Source organism: Peromyscus leucopus, chromosome 2 (genome assembly GCF_004664715.2).
Source record: "Peromyscus leucopus breed LL Stock chromosome 2, UCI_PerLeu_2.1, whole genome shotgun sequence".
Taxonomy (NCBI): domain Eukaryota; kingdom Metazoa; phylum Chordata; class Mammalia; order Rodentia; family Cricetidae; genus Peromyscus; species Peromyscus leucopus.
This window is the reverse complement of record NC_051064.1, coordinates 125,200,783-125,214,558: the sequence shown is the minus strand read 5'-3', so window position 1 is coordinate 125,214,558 and position 13,776 is coordinate 125,200,783. Positions and strand designations below refer to the sequence as shown.

Sequence of the window (13,776 nt, the reverse complement as noted above, 5' to 3'; positions counted from 1 at the left end):
ACACTAGTATGGACTGAGAAGTTGAAGGATACAGAAAGGAAAGAGGAACTGGAATTTCTAGCTTTCGGGGTGTGACCTCTGGTGATGTTTTGGACTTTATTGTCTGTCAGTATGGTGAGAATGGCAGTGGTTTTGTTCTTAACAAAACTCTAATGTGGAAACAGCCTTTGTTTATCAGCAGGGGACTCTTTAAGTGAAATGTGGTCTAGTCAAGCAATGAAATGCTTGCTATTCAGCACAGGCCGGCTGATTCTCTGTGTCCTTAATTCCTCTACCTCCCACGTGTTGGGATTACAGGTATGAGCCACAACACCTGGCCACAATAATGGCTTAGAAATGAGGTCTAGGCTGCCTTTCTTAAAAGCAGGAGGAAGAGGAATAAGCCGAAAAGATTAACAACACTCTGGAGGCAGAAACAGGCAGATCTCTGTGAGTTCTAGGCCAGCCTGGTCCACAGAGTGAGTTCCAGGACAGTCAGGGCTACATAGAGAAACCAGGTCTCAGGAAACAAACACAAACACATCAAGACTTGAGATGTGAGTCAGTATAAAGAGTTTGTCTAGCATGCACTAGGAACAGGGTTGTGTGGTGGTATTGTGTTCCCCAAAATATTGTGTACCTTAATAAACTTACCTGGGGTCAGAGAACAGAAAAGCCACTAGTTAGGCAGTGATAGCACACGCCTTTAATCCTAGCATTCCAGAGGAAGAAATCCACCTGGGATCTCTGAGTTCAAGGCCACATTGGAAACAGCCAGGCATGGTGACACACGCCTTTAATCTCAGAAAGCAAGCCTTTAATCCTAGGGAGTGATGGTAGAAAGCAGAAAGGTATATAAGGCGTGAGGACCAGAAACTAGAAACATTTGGCTGGTTAAGCATGTGGCTGGTTAAGCATTCAGGCTTTTAAGCAGCAGTTCAGCTGAGAGCCATTGGGATGAGGACACAGAAGCTTCCAGTCTGAGGAAACAGGACCAGCTGAGGAATTGGCAAGGTGAGATAGCTGTGGCTTGTTCTGTCTCTCTGATCTACCAGCATTGACCCCAATAGCTGGCCTCGGGTTTGATTTTATTAATAAGAACTTTTAAGATTCCTGCTACAGGGTTGGAGCCATGCAGAGCAGCTCACACCTGTAATTCTAGCACTTAGGAGACTGAGGCAGGAAGGGAGCAAGCTCAGCCTGCACTATGTGGTGAGAGAGTATCTCAAAACAATAAACAAACACCAGAGAGATCCCAGCCAGCCTGGTCTACAGAGCAAGTTCCAGGACAGCCAGGGCTACACAGGGAAACCCTGTCTTGGAAAACCAGAAACAAAGCAAAACAACAAAAAACCAGAAAGAGTGCTCAGATTAAATACTGGGATTGGCAAATTCATGGAGACTAAGGGAAGACGAGAGAGTGGTTGCTTGGGATAAGAAGTGACTTAGAATGGACAGAAGGAATCCTTTTGGGGGCGGCAATAGTTGTACAACTCTGCCAACTTTGCTAAAATTGAAATGAGCTGTAGCACTTAAAGTGAATGGTGTCTGAATTACCTCAATAAATATCCTGTTTAAAAATATCTGGGGGGGGGGCCTGGAGAGATGGCTCAGAGGGGCTGGAGAGATGGCTTAGAGGTTAAGAGCACTGACTGCTCTTCCAGAGGTCCTGAGTTCAATTCCCAGCAACCACATAGTGGCTCACAACCATCTGTAATCAGACCTGGTGCCCTCTTCTGGCCTGCAGTCATACATGCTGTATACATAATAAATAAATAAATCTTTAAAAAAAAATCTGGGGGGCTGGAGAGATCCATCAGCACTTAAGAGTATTAGTTGCTCTTCTAGGGGACCTACATCCTATTCCCAGCACCCTTATGACAGCTAATAACTGTAAGACTCCAGTTCCAGAGGATCGATGCCCTCTTCTGGCTTCTATGAGCACTGCATGCATGTTGTGTACATGTGTATTTGTACCTATACATGTGAAATAAAAATAAACCTGCTCACAGAGGCAGGTAGATCTCTGAGCTCAAGGCTAGCCTGGTCTACAGAACTAGTTCCAGGACAGCCAGAACTCCACAGAGAAACCTTGTCTCGAAAAGCCAAAAAAACAAACGACTGGAGTTCCTATTACCAACTTAATAAGCAAGGCATCCCAGCATAGTCCTGTAACCACAGCTCCAAAGCAGCAAAAACAGGAGGATGACTGGGGCTTGCTAGATTCTAGGTTACCTAAGAAAACATAACTCTAGACTGAGGGAGAGACACTGCCTCAAAGGAACAGGTAGAGAAAGAGGACACCCGATGCCCTATTCTGACTTCTGTGTGTACATACATACGTGTATTCCTGTGGAACCTAGGGCCTTATGCTTTATAAGAAGGTGCTTTATCATTAAAAAATAAATCCCCCAATCCCTTGAAAATTTTCTTTATTTATACTCAAGATACAGCATCTCTCTTCCTTTTTCTTTAATACAGATGCATTTTTATTTATTTATTTGTTTGTTTGTTTATTGTCTTGGCTAGCCACAAATTCACTACGTAGCCAAAGGTTATTCTGAACTCCCGCCTCTACCTCCCAAGTACTGGGATTATAGGCATGTGCCAAGCAGGTAGTTACTATGTTAGTTTCAAACTAAATTAAGCTTGAGATGTTGACTCTGAAAAGTGTTCATACTGAGATAAATGAAACTGTTTACAGCTGACTCTCTTCCTCAGGGATGAGCAAGGACCCTAAGGAAGCCACGCCACTCTCTCTGCCTCAGGTCTGAAGGCTCCCTTAAATGCTACTGTCCACACTCTCTGAACACTGCCTCCAAACCAGTCACCAGGCCCCACCTTTCCCTTCCAGCTGCTACACATCTCAAGATCGCTCCTGGCCCACAGCACCGGCGTTCTGAGCAGCCTGCTCATTTTACTCCGCTAATCCATTATTCAGACACAGCCAGAATGATCTTTCTCACACTGACCCTTGAATGCCCCTGCTTCAACGTTTCCAAGTGCTGCTCACCAGCAGGGGGAGGTCTGTTTAAGTTGGCACCTGACTTTTGACCACCCCAGCTCCGCCTGCCATTTTGGTAGCTTGGCACTCCCTCCAAAATGAATCACTTGTGCTTCCCCAAACCAGCCTATGTTTTGAGGCCGCTGGGCCTTTCCCCAGCTGTTTTCTGAGACTAGCCTGCTCTGCCTCAACAAGTGTTTATTGAACTTGTAGCAAGAATTGGGAGTGCAGGAAGCCGAGAAAGCAAGTGTGTAAGACAGTGATTGGTGGGAGAGAGAACGAAAAAAAAAATGTGAACCTACAACTGTTATAAGCACATACGTTGGACATTCATAAAAGTTTGTTGAAAATGTGGGCTGCCAATATGGCTCGGGGGATGCTGCCATGATTCCACTGAAAGGTGCTGGTCTTCAAGCCACCTGAGCCTTAAGTTCCTTCACCAGGGCCCCACGTGGTGGAGAGAACTGACTCCCATAAGTTAGTTGTCCTCTGACCTCTACACTGTGCCACGGCCAGCAAAATTTTAAAAGTTACAAAATATAATAAAAAGGCCAACTACAAACCGGGCGGTGGTGGCACACTCCTTTAATTCCAGCACTCTGGAGCAGAAGGCGAGCCTAGTCTGCAGAGCTGCACAGAGAAACTCTTGCCTCAAAAAAAAAAAAAAAAAAAAAAAAAAAAAAAAAAAAAAAGGCCAACTACTGCAGATTGGCTCACACTTGCCATCCGACCTCTCTGATGGCTGAGGCAGAATCAGCCTGGGCTATACACTGCGAACCTCCTCGAGGACCCAGTAAAGCCCAACCGCTGCCAGTATAAAGCATTAATCTTGATCTTCCAAGTGACTATCTTCGCGACTTCAGGCAGATGACCCGAGAGTCTGCACCTCTGAGAAACCGCAGTAAGGGCAGCCCAGGGTTAGGGAGTATTTCTTGAGATACTACACTCTCACTGTTTCCTCTTGGCAGCCCCCTCCGCCCCGCCCTCCGCCTCCAGAGGCCGCGGTAGCCACCGGGGCGCGTACCTGCCGCCACAGTCCGACCGCGGAGACAGCGGCCGGGGGCCAACCCCAGACTCGGGCATCCAGCAGGAGAGTGCTCCACCCCATCGCCCCACTTCGGGGGACAGCCCCTCAGGCTCACTCCCGCCCCCGCCAGTGAATCACGAGAGGCGGGGCCATGACCCATTCATGCTGGGAATCGGATCCAGATGTTCCCCGGCGCGTGCAGCTGCATCCTTGCCTTTTTTGGCAAAAAAACGTGCGGCCGGCCGTGAGCAGATCCTGAGCCGGCCCCACTAATCCTTGGGTAGAGGGGGAAGGGGGTTGAGGGTCTGGGGATCAGAACTACGTGCTTGTATGTCGAGTTGAGGCAGGGTTGTTGGGGTGGGGGAAGATGTGTACCAGACCAAGAAACCCACTGCCATCCGGCTCTGTTTGGCGCTTCTCCCAACCCTCCCTCTCTCCCTCCCAGGGGAGAAAGCCCTCCACCAGCAGTGGGGAGGCCGGCCAAGCTAGAGAGGGACTAGTGTGGCTGCCAAAGGGGATCCTCTTCCTGGGGTGAGAATCCCCACCCCGCGGCCCGCCCACTAGGTTTACAAAAGCCTGACTCAGCCAAGGAACCTTCTTTCACCCTCCTGACAAATACACGGGGCTGTGCTCCCTCACACTGTTTTATTGCAGAATCTGGGAGTAGGGTGAGCCACTCCTGCTTCCTACCTCTGGGCAACATGGAGCAAGAATAAAATGGTACTCGGGGGGACAGTACCCTGTACCTTATGACCCTCAAACCAGGGAGCCCCTAATCTGCGATCCAGACAGGTTCAGCCCAGAGATAGGGGTGGGATGGGGATGAGGTCAAACTGGGGTACAATCTATCTTTGAGGACTTCTCAGGCACCCATAGGAAACCTAAAAATCTACCCAAGAAGTCTAGATTTAAGGAGGCCTAGGTCCAGGTTTGGGGGGCTGGAGTGTCTAGGGCCTTGATCTGGGGGAAGGAGCTAGATCTGGGAACCCAAAAAAGTACAGAGGGGAGGGACCCACTTCTGCAGTCCAGACTTGGAGAGAGAGTTTAAGCCATGGGTGTTGCACACTGTGCAGGGGCAGGTGGAGGCCCATTCTAAGGAGGGGCTGGGTCCCAGAAGTGGTTCGGAAAAGGAGCCATAGTCTCGAACCCTTAGTTTGGGAAAGGGGCGAGTCAGGAGCCTTGGCTCAGGGCCCTGCTTGGCTGCAGCCCTGGCACAGAACTTGGTCTCCGTCTGGTACGAAGCCCTGGCCCACCAGGGAGGTGGAGCAGCGGGCACAGGAGAAGCAGCCGTGGTGCCAGTGGCGGTCTTCGAAGGACACGTACTTGCCTCCACCGAGTCCTGGAGGAGAGGCGGAGGTTAGCGCTGCAGATCTGGGGGCGCTGCCGCCCCTCGGCGTCACCCAGTTATCACAGCCACGCTCTTACCTGCAGCCTCGCCACCGCTCCCCCCCGTGATGGGGCGCTTGCAGCTGCTGCACTTGGGTGCAAAGAGTTCCCCGAAACAGGCCACACAGTAGGGATCATCATCCCGAGACGTGAACTGCTGCCCCGCAAGGGGCGTCTGGCACCCAGTGCAGACCAGGCACTCTCGGTGCCAGGGTTGATCTCGATAGGTTACTCCACCCTGGGTCAGCGTCTGTGGGGGCATCACCCATCAGCAGGGGAGTGAGTATCCCCACCCACAACAGGTCTTACCCAAAATTCAGAGGCCCAGCCCCCACCTTGCTGCAGCGGGCACACCGCGGAGCGAACTTGTTCTCATAGCAAGGCACGCAGTAGTGAGCGCCCTTGTCGGGCACGAAGGAGCGGGAACCTAGAGGTTGCTCACACCCACTGCACAGAAAGCAATGTTCATGCCATGTCTGGCCTCCATACTCCAGCTTCCGGGACCCTGTGGGAAACAGGAATCCCACTTAGAGTCTGTGTCCCAAGTTCCTGAGGGTCACTCTGTCAATTCCACTCCCCAAGCTGTCCCCACTGCTTCTATAACCCAATAGAGCTGTATCCATGCGCATGAAGTAAGACTCCCGCCATACATGTTACATATGCCAACCTCTTCCCCCAAACTGGACGTGACAGTTCAGCACATGCTCAGCACACATGTTAAACCTTCCATGCCTCACACAGGACTGTCTTAACATACATCAAGCCTCTGTGTAAAATACAGGTTGTTTCAGTATATGCTAAATAAGTCATTATATATCAGAAATACCAGGATTTTTTGTTGGGTTGTTTTTTTGTTTTTCTGTTTTTTTCCCCCCCAGACAGGATTTCTCTGTGTAGCTCTGACTGTCCTGGATCTTTCTCTGTAGACCAGGCTGGCCTCGAACTCACAGAGATCCACCTGTCTCTGCCTCCCAAGTGCTGAGATTAAAGGCGTGTGCCACCACTACCTGTCCAGAAATACCAGTTTAACATTCAGGCAAGATCCCATTAACCAGGCAACTCTGCCTACACAAAGCCCAATGCCCTAGGAATGACAGGTTCAGTACAGGCTAAGCCTTTGCATCTTCTAGGTCTATCACTCTCCACACATGCTAAGTCCTCACATACCTATTAGGCATGCAGGACAACATACATTTTAAGCCTACAATCGATCTCTGCACACAAAACTTCAATGCAGCAACCCTGAGGATCTCAGTATATCCTTAGCTCTCACATGTACCAAACATGCAGCTAAGGCCTGCGTGTGTGTCAAGTATATCAGCTGCTACACATGTAAGTCCTTAGGTGTTCACTAGGCCTGTTGGTCTAATACACACTAAGCCTTCTTCAGCTTGTCAGTTTTGGTACCCGCCAAGCTTCTGTGTGGAGAGCTGGGTGCGCCAATCCCTGTGTGCATTAAGCTCTCAGGAGCATACATGTACAACAGATCCATGCATGTTCCAGGAACATGCAGTGTGTCTAGACCTCTACCCACACCAAACCTCATGGGAGTATGAGCCGGGCAGACGCAAAGACCCTGCTGGGATGGCAGTTCCCGAACCCAGGATGAGGCCCTGGGACATACCAGGCATGACAGTCTCCCCACAGGCGGAGCACTGTGAAGAGAAGGCTGTGCAGTAGCACTCGTTACAGAGCAGCTCGCTGTCCTGGCAGGTGAAGGGTTCATCAGCCAGGGAGCGCTGGCAGCGGCAGCACCGGAAGCAGCCCTCGTGGAAGTGGCGATCCTCATAGAACAGCTCCTTTGGGGAGACAAAGCAGGGGCTTGGGGGGATTTGTCCTTGGCCCCTCCCACCCGCCCGCACTTACTCTCACCCTTCTGGTCTGGTCCTTACCCTTGAGTCATGCCCGATGAGCTGCTGGCACTCGGCACAGGTGTTGGCGAAGGTGTTGTCATAGCAGGGGACGCAGTAGGGGCCACTGTCTGTCTGGATGTATTTGCGGCCGTACAAGGACTCACTGCATTTGGCACAGTCAAAGGCCTCGCTCATGGCGGTGATGCTGAGTAAGCCCTGTCAGGAACACAAGATGGGGCGGAGTTCACCTAGAAGGGCTCTAGCATGGCCCTGGACAAGAGCTCTTTGCATTCAAAGAAGAGAGGAGGCGCAGAAGGTGCCAGATCACAGCAGGTGGGAACAGGCCCGCTCAGGGAACCCATCAGTCTCAGGTTCAGTGCATGCGTGAATCTTGGGTGTTTATTTCTATATTTAACTGTGAGGATAGGAAGGGGTCAGAAAAAAATCAGGAAGCAGAAGTTGTTTTCTTATCTAGGCCCTGGCTGATCTGGGGGGAGGGGGCTTTTCCTGGGTCAGTGACTCATTTCCTGCCCCAGCCTGAGGTTTGCTTCCACTCTCTGTACTGTCCCTAGGGTGCCAAAGGCCAGGACAGGGGGCCACTAACCCTACTGTATATAGACAGAACTCTCACCTTCCGACTCCTGGGATGGGACCATAGGAGTTTAGCTACAGAGACATTTATCTAGAGTTCTGATCTGGGGAGCTACGGGTAGAATGGGCTGTTCTGTGTGCTCTCCCGCCCCATACAACTCTCCACCGATGCAGGAAATAGTGGAATGCGAGAGAGATGCTTGACTGATGAATGGCGGTGTGAGAAGTTGGGCCTCCCCTCCCAGGAGAATCAGCCAAGCAAGCACTAGGTTGCTCAGCCTAGGTTCAGGCAGGAAGGAAATCCTGCAAGCTGGACATGGTCGGACTTCCCAGCTGGACCCTCGGCCTCATCCCCTGCCACCTCTGCTGAGTCCCCTGTCACACCAGCCTGGGTAGTCTTGGCTGCAACATCTGCTGCAGCTGTGGCAGCGCAGAGGGCCAGATGTCAGCTTTTTACCAGCTAGAGGGAGGAAAAAAGGGGAAACCCGGCATGCCTGGGGGGGGGGCAGCAGGGAAGTGGAGACAGAGAGGGGACTGTGTGCCCCCTACCACCTCGGTCAGGTGTCTCTACTGGTAGCTCTGCAAAGACCCGGGGTCATGATATGTACCTCCCCTGCATCTGGACAGACAGCCTCTGCCTACCTTTCCTGATTCCCCAGGGTGTAAGGCCAGAGACAGACGTGAAAGGTGAGAAAACAGGAGCCCCTGGAGCCCCAGTCAGGCTCCTTCCTGATGGAGGGTAAGAGAAGGGGGGGCCCAGAGAGCTTTGCTGCAGACACCCAGCCCCCCACCAAACCTCAGACACTTTCCATTTTCTCAGGAACAAAGCATGTTTGTGGGATGAGGTCACCCACACAGCTGCCTCTGGAACAGGAGCAAGAAGAATAGGGGGGCAGGGAAGTGGGGTTCCCTGTCTTTTCTGCTGGCCAATGCCAGTCTCCTAGCGCTGAAGTCAGAGTTCCCCAGCTCCACCCTCCTCCACTGCGAGGCATGCTCTCAAAGGGCTGGGTAGTGAAGAAGATCCCCTCGGACCCACAGGAAGGGGATGGTGTCATTGTTGCTCAGGAGACTGCAGGAAGTTAAAGGGGCGCACAAAGGAACTTTCCAACCCCCTTCTCCATAGCTGCACTGGCTTAAGATGAAGGAACAGCCTTCCTCGGCAAGCACAGAAGGACATTCTCACAGAACACCTTGGTCTGCCTTAGAGGGCAGACTTCAGGCAGCAACAGATGTCTCAAACCTGGAGGAGGGCCTGCCTCTTTGGGGCTTATGAAGTTGAACTTTCCCTTCCACAGAGTGGGAGAACACCCGGGTTCACACCCAAAGCAGGACACAAGGCCACCAAAGCTGGAGAGTCCTCAGGGTAGAGGTTATGCTCAAGGGTGGAGAGAGCCCCCTCCTCCTCATGGCCCTCCCTGTCATTCAGACCCTGGTTTCCTCTGGCCCAGCATCTGAGGATTGCCTGGGCTGCTAGCCACTGGACATCAGAAGGCCATACAGGTGGCCTGTGGCCATGTGCTCACTGGGAAGTGCCCTACGTCCTTTCCTTCCTTCTGGGTTTGGCCAGCCACAGCAGCAGCAGCAGCAGCAGCTACCTTCCCAGGCCCAGGCTAGCCCTGGATCCACCCCCTCAGAGCCAGTCACCGTGCTGAGATGAGGCACCCCAAATAGGGTATGGGCGTGCCTTCTGCTTCCTTCCCAGAATCCCCCAATCCGTTAATCTATGGTTCTAATGAGGACAAAGAAGGACACCACCAAGGCCCACCTGTCTCTCCCTATCCCTGTTTCTCCTCAGTCTCTCTCCATTCCCTCACAAGGCTGGAGGACTAAAAGGATGAGTAGGGAGCCAGTCTCTACTCCTTCCTGGCTGGTGGCAGGCAGGGTTCAGCAGGGACAGTGGATCTCCCAGATGACCCTCATCTGCTTTCCCCATCAACGCACACATCTCTACACCCCCCCACACACGTACCGTATACACACACCAGTGAACTTCCTGGAGCTGAGTGGCGGAACTCCTTTCTGTGTGGTGTTCAGTGTATAGCAGCCTGCTTGAGTCATGAAACATAAACCTGACTTGGGATCCTGTGACCTTGGGTACATACGTTTCATGCCCTGAGTCCATCTAGTTAAATGAGATAACATCACCTCCCTCTTCCGGGACTGCTGTCAGGCATAAATGTGATGCTAATCCCTGTAAAGCATCTGGCAGATGGTTAAGTCCCAGGTAAATGGTAGCCAGGTGTATTTTTCACTACAAGGCCCTCACTCCTACTGGAGACAGACAGTGGGTCTCAGGAAGACCTGAGGCAGGGGTTGGCCTGGGACGTGACTTAAGAGAGTCTCAGTGAAGGCTGACCTCTGCTCTCGCTGAGGGGACCACTGGGGCCCACAGTAGCTGGGGAGAGAAACCCTAAAGATCTTAGATGGTGTACACACTTGTATGACACCTTGCCATTCACAAAATACACATACCACCACCGCATCGCAGCTCACGAAAGGCAGGCAGGACAGAATATCTATCTCTCCTCTTTAGAGCTCAGGACAAGACACCAAGGGCAGGCTCGGGGCATGGCCAAGGATAGCAGAAGTGTCCTACCCTCCAGTGAGTAACTCTGCCTAGAAATGCTCTGGTAATGGTGGAGGGGGCAGGCAGCCTTTAAGGGTGATGCGTGTGTGTGTGTGTGTGGGTGTGTGGGGGGGGGGGTGTACACGAGGGACACACACGGACAGGAGAGTCACTAGAGCTGGCCCTCCTCCACCTCAGCTGCCAACCCTGCCATTGGAAGACACCAGAGGTCTTTCCAATCACCCATGCCAAGGGCTCAACCCTTTCGCACTGCGCCCCCCCCCCAGTCCAGGAGGACCCTGGCCAGACCCTGCAGCTGTGAGTTGGAATCAGAGCAGACCCTTCTCCCACGACAAAGGGGAGAAACTAGCCCCCCCCCACCCCTAAACTCTCCGCCCCTCCTCCCCACAGGGCCTGGAAGTCAAAGCAGTTTAGGGAAAAGCGGGGTAGGGAGCAGATCCAGCAGCTGCTCGGAGGGCAGGAGAGGAACATTTCATTCACCCCCGAGTCCCCCAGGGCTGCAGCAGAGCGTCCAAGATTTGAGTTTAAAAATAAATTGGCGCTGTCTTAGTGGCTGTGTGTACATGGGGCTCTTTCTTGAGCTCAGCTTCACAGCCTCAGGTCCTCGGCCTCCTGGGGGATGGGTTGGCAGAGAGTCAATTTCCCCCAAGCTCTGCCTCCACCTTTTCAGGCCTGAGGCAGCTAGCTGTCAGTGAGTGCACCTAGGAGTCTCTTCTTCCGCGAACTCTAGCTTCCACTCCGCACTTCTCAGCAGCCTTGGGCTGCTGTCTTTGTGTTTGGGTGGGGGTGTCCCTGTATCTCTGGAGCTGTGTCCCAGGGGGACCCCCACTCTGGGGATATCTATTCCTCTGCAGCCAAGTCTTGGTCTCTCAGCGTCTCAGACTCTCAAAGTCTCCTTAGGCCTCAGGGAGGCAGATTTAGCACCAGTCTAACAAGCTTCAGCCTCAGGGCCCTCCAAGGCCCTGGGAAGGGCGCTAGCAATGAGTTCCCTGGGGTCATACAGTGGCTTCTTAAAACGCTCTACAGAGCCCGGGTCCCCGCAGTGCCTCGAGAACTTTGTCGGTCCATTCTCTGCACTAGTTTGAATGGTTCCTGTAGCCTCCTGGGGCGCGCGTCCTTGTCTGTTCTACCAGGCTTCCTAAGAGCCTCAGTTTCTCCAACCCTCCTGATCTCTCCAGCTTTTCTAGTTCAAACTTGGTCCCCTCCCCCTGCAACTCCGGCGGTTCCCTCCCGGCACCGGGGCGCGGAGCCGTGAGGTCCGTGCTTGCGCGCGTGGTCCGGAGCTCGGGGTGCTTGGGGGTGTCCCAGCAGGGGACAGTGGCAGGGGCCCCGGCAGCGATCCCGGCCGAGCGCAGCGCAGGCACTGGGGCTGGAAGACGGGGCGGGGGACGCTCACCTCGAAGAGGGCGCGGGAGCCGGGTGCGCGCGGGCGTGGGTGGGGCCGGGAGCCGATCGCCCGGCGGCTCCTACCTGGGGGCCAGGCCGAGCGGACCGAGGGAGCCGCGGAGAGGTAGCCTGCCGCGACAGACTGTGTGGGCGAGTGGGCGCGCGGCCCTAAGCCTCCGAGGAAGTGCGCCGGCCCGCCCCGCCCGGACCCCGCCCCCGGGCCCCCAACCCGCCCGCGGGGGCCAGACCCCGCCCCCCTCCTGCCTGCCGCGAGCCCGGCCCAGCCGAACCTGGCGCTCCGACCTTCTCGGCCCCGCCTTACTCGTCCCCTGCAGCCTGGCCCGCCCCTGCCCCCCATGCCCCTTCGGACTCAAGGGAACTGCTGGAAGCGATCCCAGGCCAGGGGTGCAGGACCAGGGTCCATCTGGGGACCAAACTCCTCATCTTTTCTTCCTAGCTCATCCCTAGATGTTACTCTAAACCTTAGCTTGTGAAGGAGGCCGTAATCCAGCCTGCGGGAGGGGGTGGTTTGAGTCTGCTGGCATAGCCTTACCAGCGGAGATCAAGGTATTTTCTAGAAACTTGGGCTAAAGAGAAAGAGTCTTTATCCTCCTCAATTTCAAAGGGCTTTATTCTATAACTGAGTGGCGAAAGCCCAGGCAACAACCTCCCCACCCTCAGCTGTACCCTGGCACTGAGGTTTCTCCAGTGCCCCAGGAATAGTTTTGACCTTTCAGGCTCAGGGAGACCCCGGCCCCATGAGCTTTGGGTTTCTTGGGAGGGGTGTGAAGAATGTGAGTGGTTCTGTTGCTGCAGGCAGGGGTGGTGACGGAGAGGGGAGGGGGACTCCTGCAGTTTCTGACCCTCCGGCTTCTATCCTGTGCCGGGAAGGGCGGACTAGAGCCTGCCAGGGACACAAGGCCCATCCAGGTCCTTGAGGCCATCCCCCCTGGGATCCTCAGGCTTGTCACTAGGAATAAATAGCCTAGATCTAGAGGGCAGAGGTGGGGGTGCTGGGGGGGGGGAGGGCTCTGTTGTGCTGTTTGCAAAACAAGGGACAACAAACTGAAGCTGGAAATAACCTTTGTATCCATGGTGATTCGGATGCCCAGAGAGGCTCCCCTGATCCAAGGCTGCATCCAGCCAAGTTTGCACAGCAGAGATTAAGACCCCGACCACCTTCTCCAAGGCTGGTGAGGACCCTCCCCTTCTGTAGCATGTGTCTGGTTCCTAGGTCCTAAGACAGTCTCCGGGCCAGGTTGCCTTTCAAAATTAAATGGTTGCTTATTATGTTGTTGATTCTTAAATTGCAAGCGCATGGAGGGCAGAGGTTGGGTCATTTTTGTTGACTACTGTATTCTCGGTATCTACTCCAGTGCTTGGCAGGCAATAAATAACTGAGGAGTGAATGACATACACACACCGCTTCAGTTTGGATCCCCCTGCCGCGTCCCTGCCAAGCACCTGTTATCAGGAGTCCACTGGGTGAATGAACAGTCTGAGGGTGGGCCCTTCCTCTGGAGGGATACAGCAAGACTATTCCTTGTTAGAGTAAATAGCAAGAGGGGGTCTGTTCTGGGGTGAGGTGATGGCAATAATGGGAGTTATGCTGGCTAGTTTCAACTTGACACAAGCTAGAGTCATCTGAAAGGAGGTAACCTCAAATGAGAAAAATGCCTCCATAAGATCAGGCTGTAGGAAAGCTGTAGGGCATTTTTTTCCTTCCTTCCTTTCTTCCTTCTTTTCTTCTTCTCCTTCTCCTCCTTCATCTTCTTCTTGGTTTAGTTTTTTCAAGACAGGGTTTCTCTGTGTAACAGCTCTGGCTGTCCTGGAACTCGCTTTATAGACCAGGCTGACCTCAAGCTCACAGAGATCCACCTGCCTCTGCCTCTAGGATTAAAGGCCTGCACCACCATGCTAGCTTGGACATTTTATGGGGGAGGACCTAGCCCATTGTGGGTGG

General features: G+C 53.4%; 1 protein-coding gene across 3 annotated transcripts; it reads right to left on the bottom strand.

Moving 5' to 3' along the window:
- Nucleotides 1-4,636: 4,636 nt before the first annotated feature.
- On the bottom strand, nucleotides 4,637-12,009 carry Fhl3 (four and a half LIM domains 3). 3 transcript variants are annotated; one of them, XM_028885474.2, is made up of 6 exons: nucleotides 11,824-12,009; nucleotides 7,289-7,465; nucleotides 7,021-7,195; nucleotides 5,732-5,901; nucleotides 5,436-5,646; nucleotides 4,637-5,349 (listed from the first exon to the last, which is right to left on the bottom strand). In XM_028885474.2, exons 2-6 carry the CDS (start codon nucleotides 7,442-7,444, stop codon nucleotides 5,195-5,197), a joined length of 867 nt encoding a protein of 288 aa, XP_028741307.1. In that variant the 5' UTR covers nucleotides 7,445-7,465; nucleotides 11,824-12,009; the 3' UTR covers nucleotides 4,637-5,194. The 3 variants fall into 3 exon arrangements, with proteins under 3 accessions (XP_028741307.1, XP_037058815.1, XP_037058814.1); XM_037202920.1 differs by having other exon boundaries at nucleotides 11,898-11,992; XM_037202919.1 differs by lacking the exon at nucleotides 11,824-12,009 and adding an exon at nucleotides 9,810-10,469.
- Between the last annotated feature and the right edge of the window lie 1,767 nt (nucleotides 12,010-13,776).

Coding starts and splice junctions, on each gene's coding strand:
- Fhl3 (XM_037202919.1), bottom strand. CDS start 9,962: ATGGACTCAGGGCATGAAACGTATGTACCCAAGGTCACAGGATCCCAA. Junction 5,902..7,020: donor TGGGGAGACTGTCATGCCTG/GTATGTCCCAGG, acceptor TGTTTCCCACAG/GGTCCCGGAAGCTGGAGTAT. Junction 5,350..5,435: donor GAGCGGTGGCGAGGCTGCAG/GTAAGAGCGTGG, acceptor CCTCTCCTCCAG/GACTCGGTGGAGGCAAGTAC.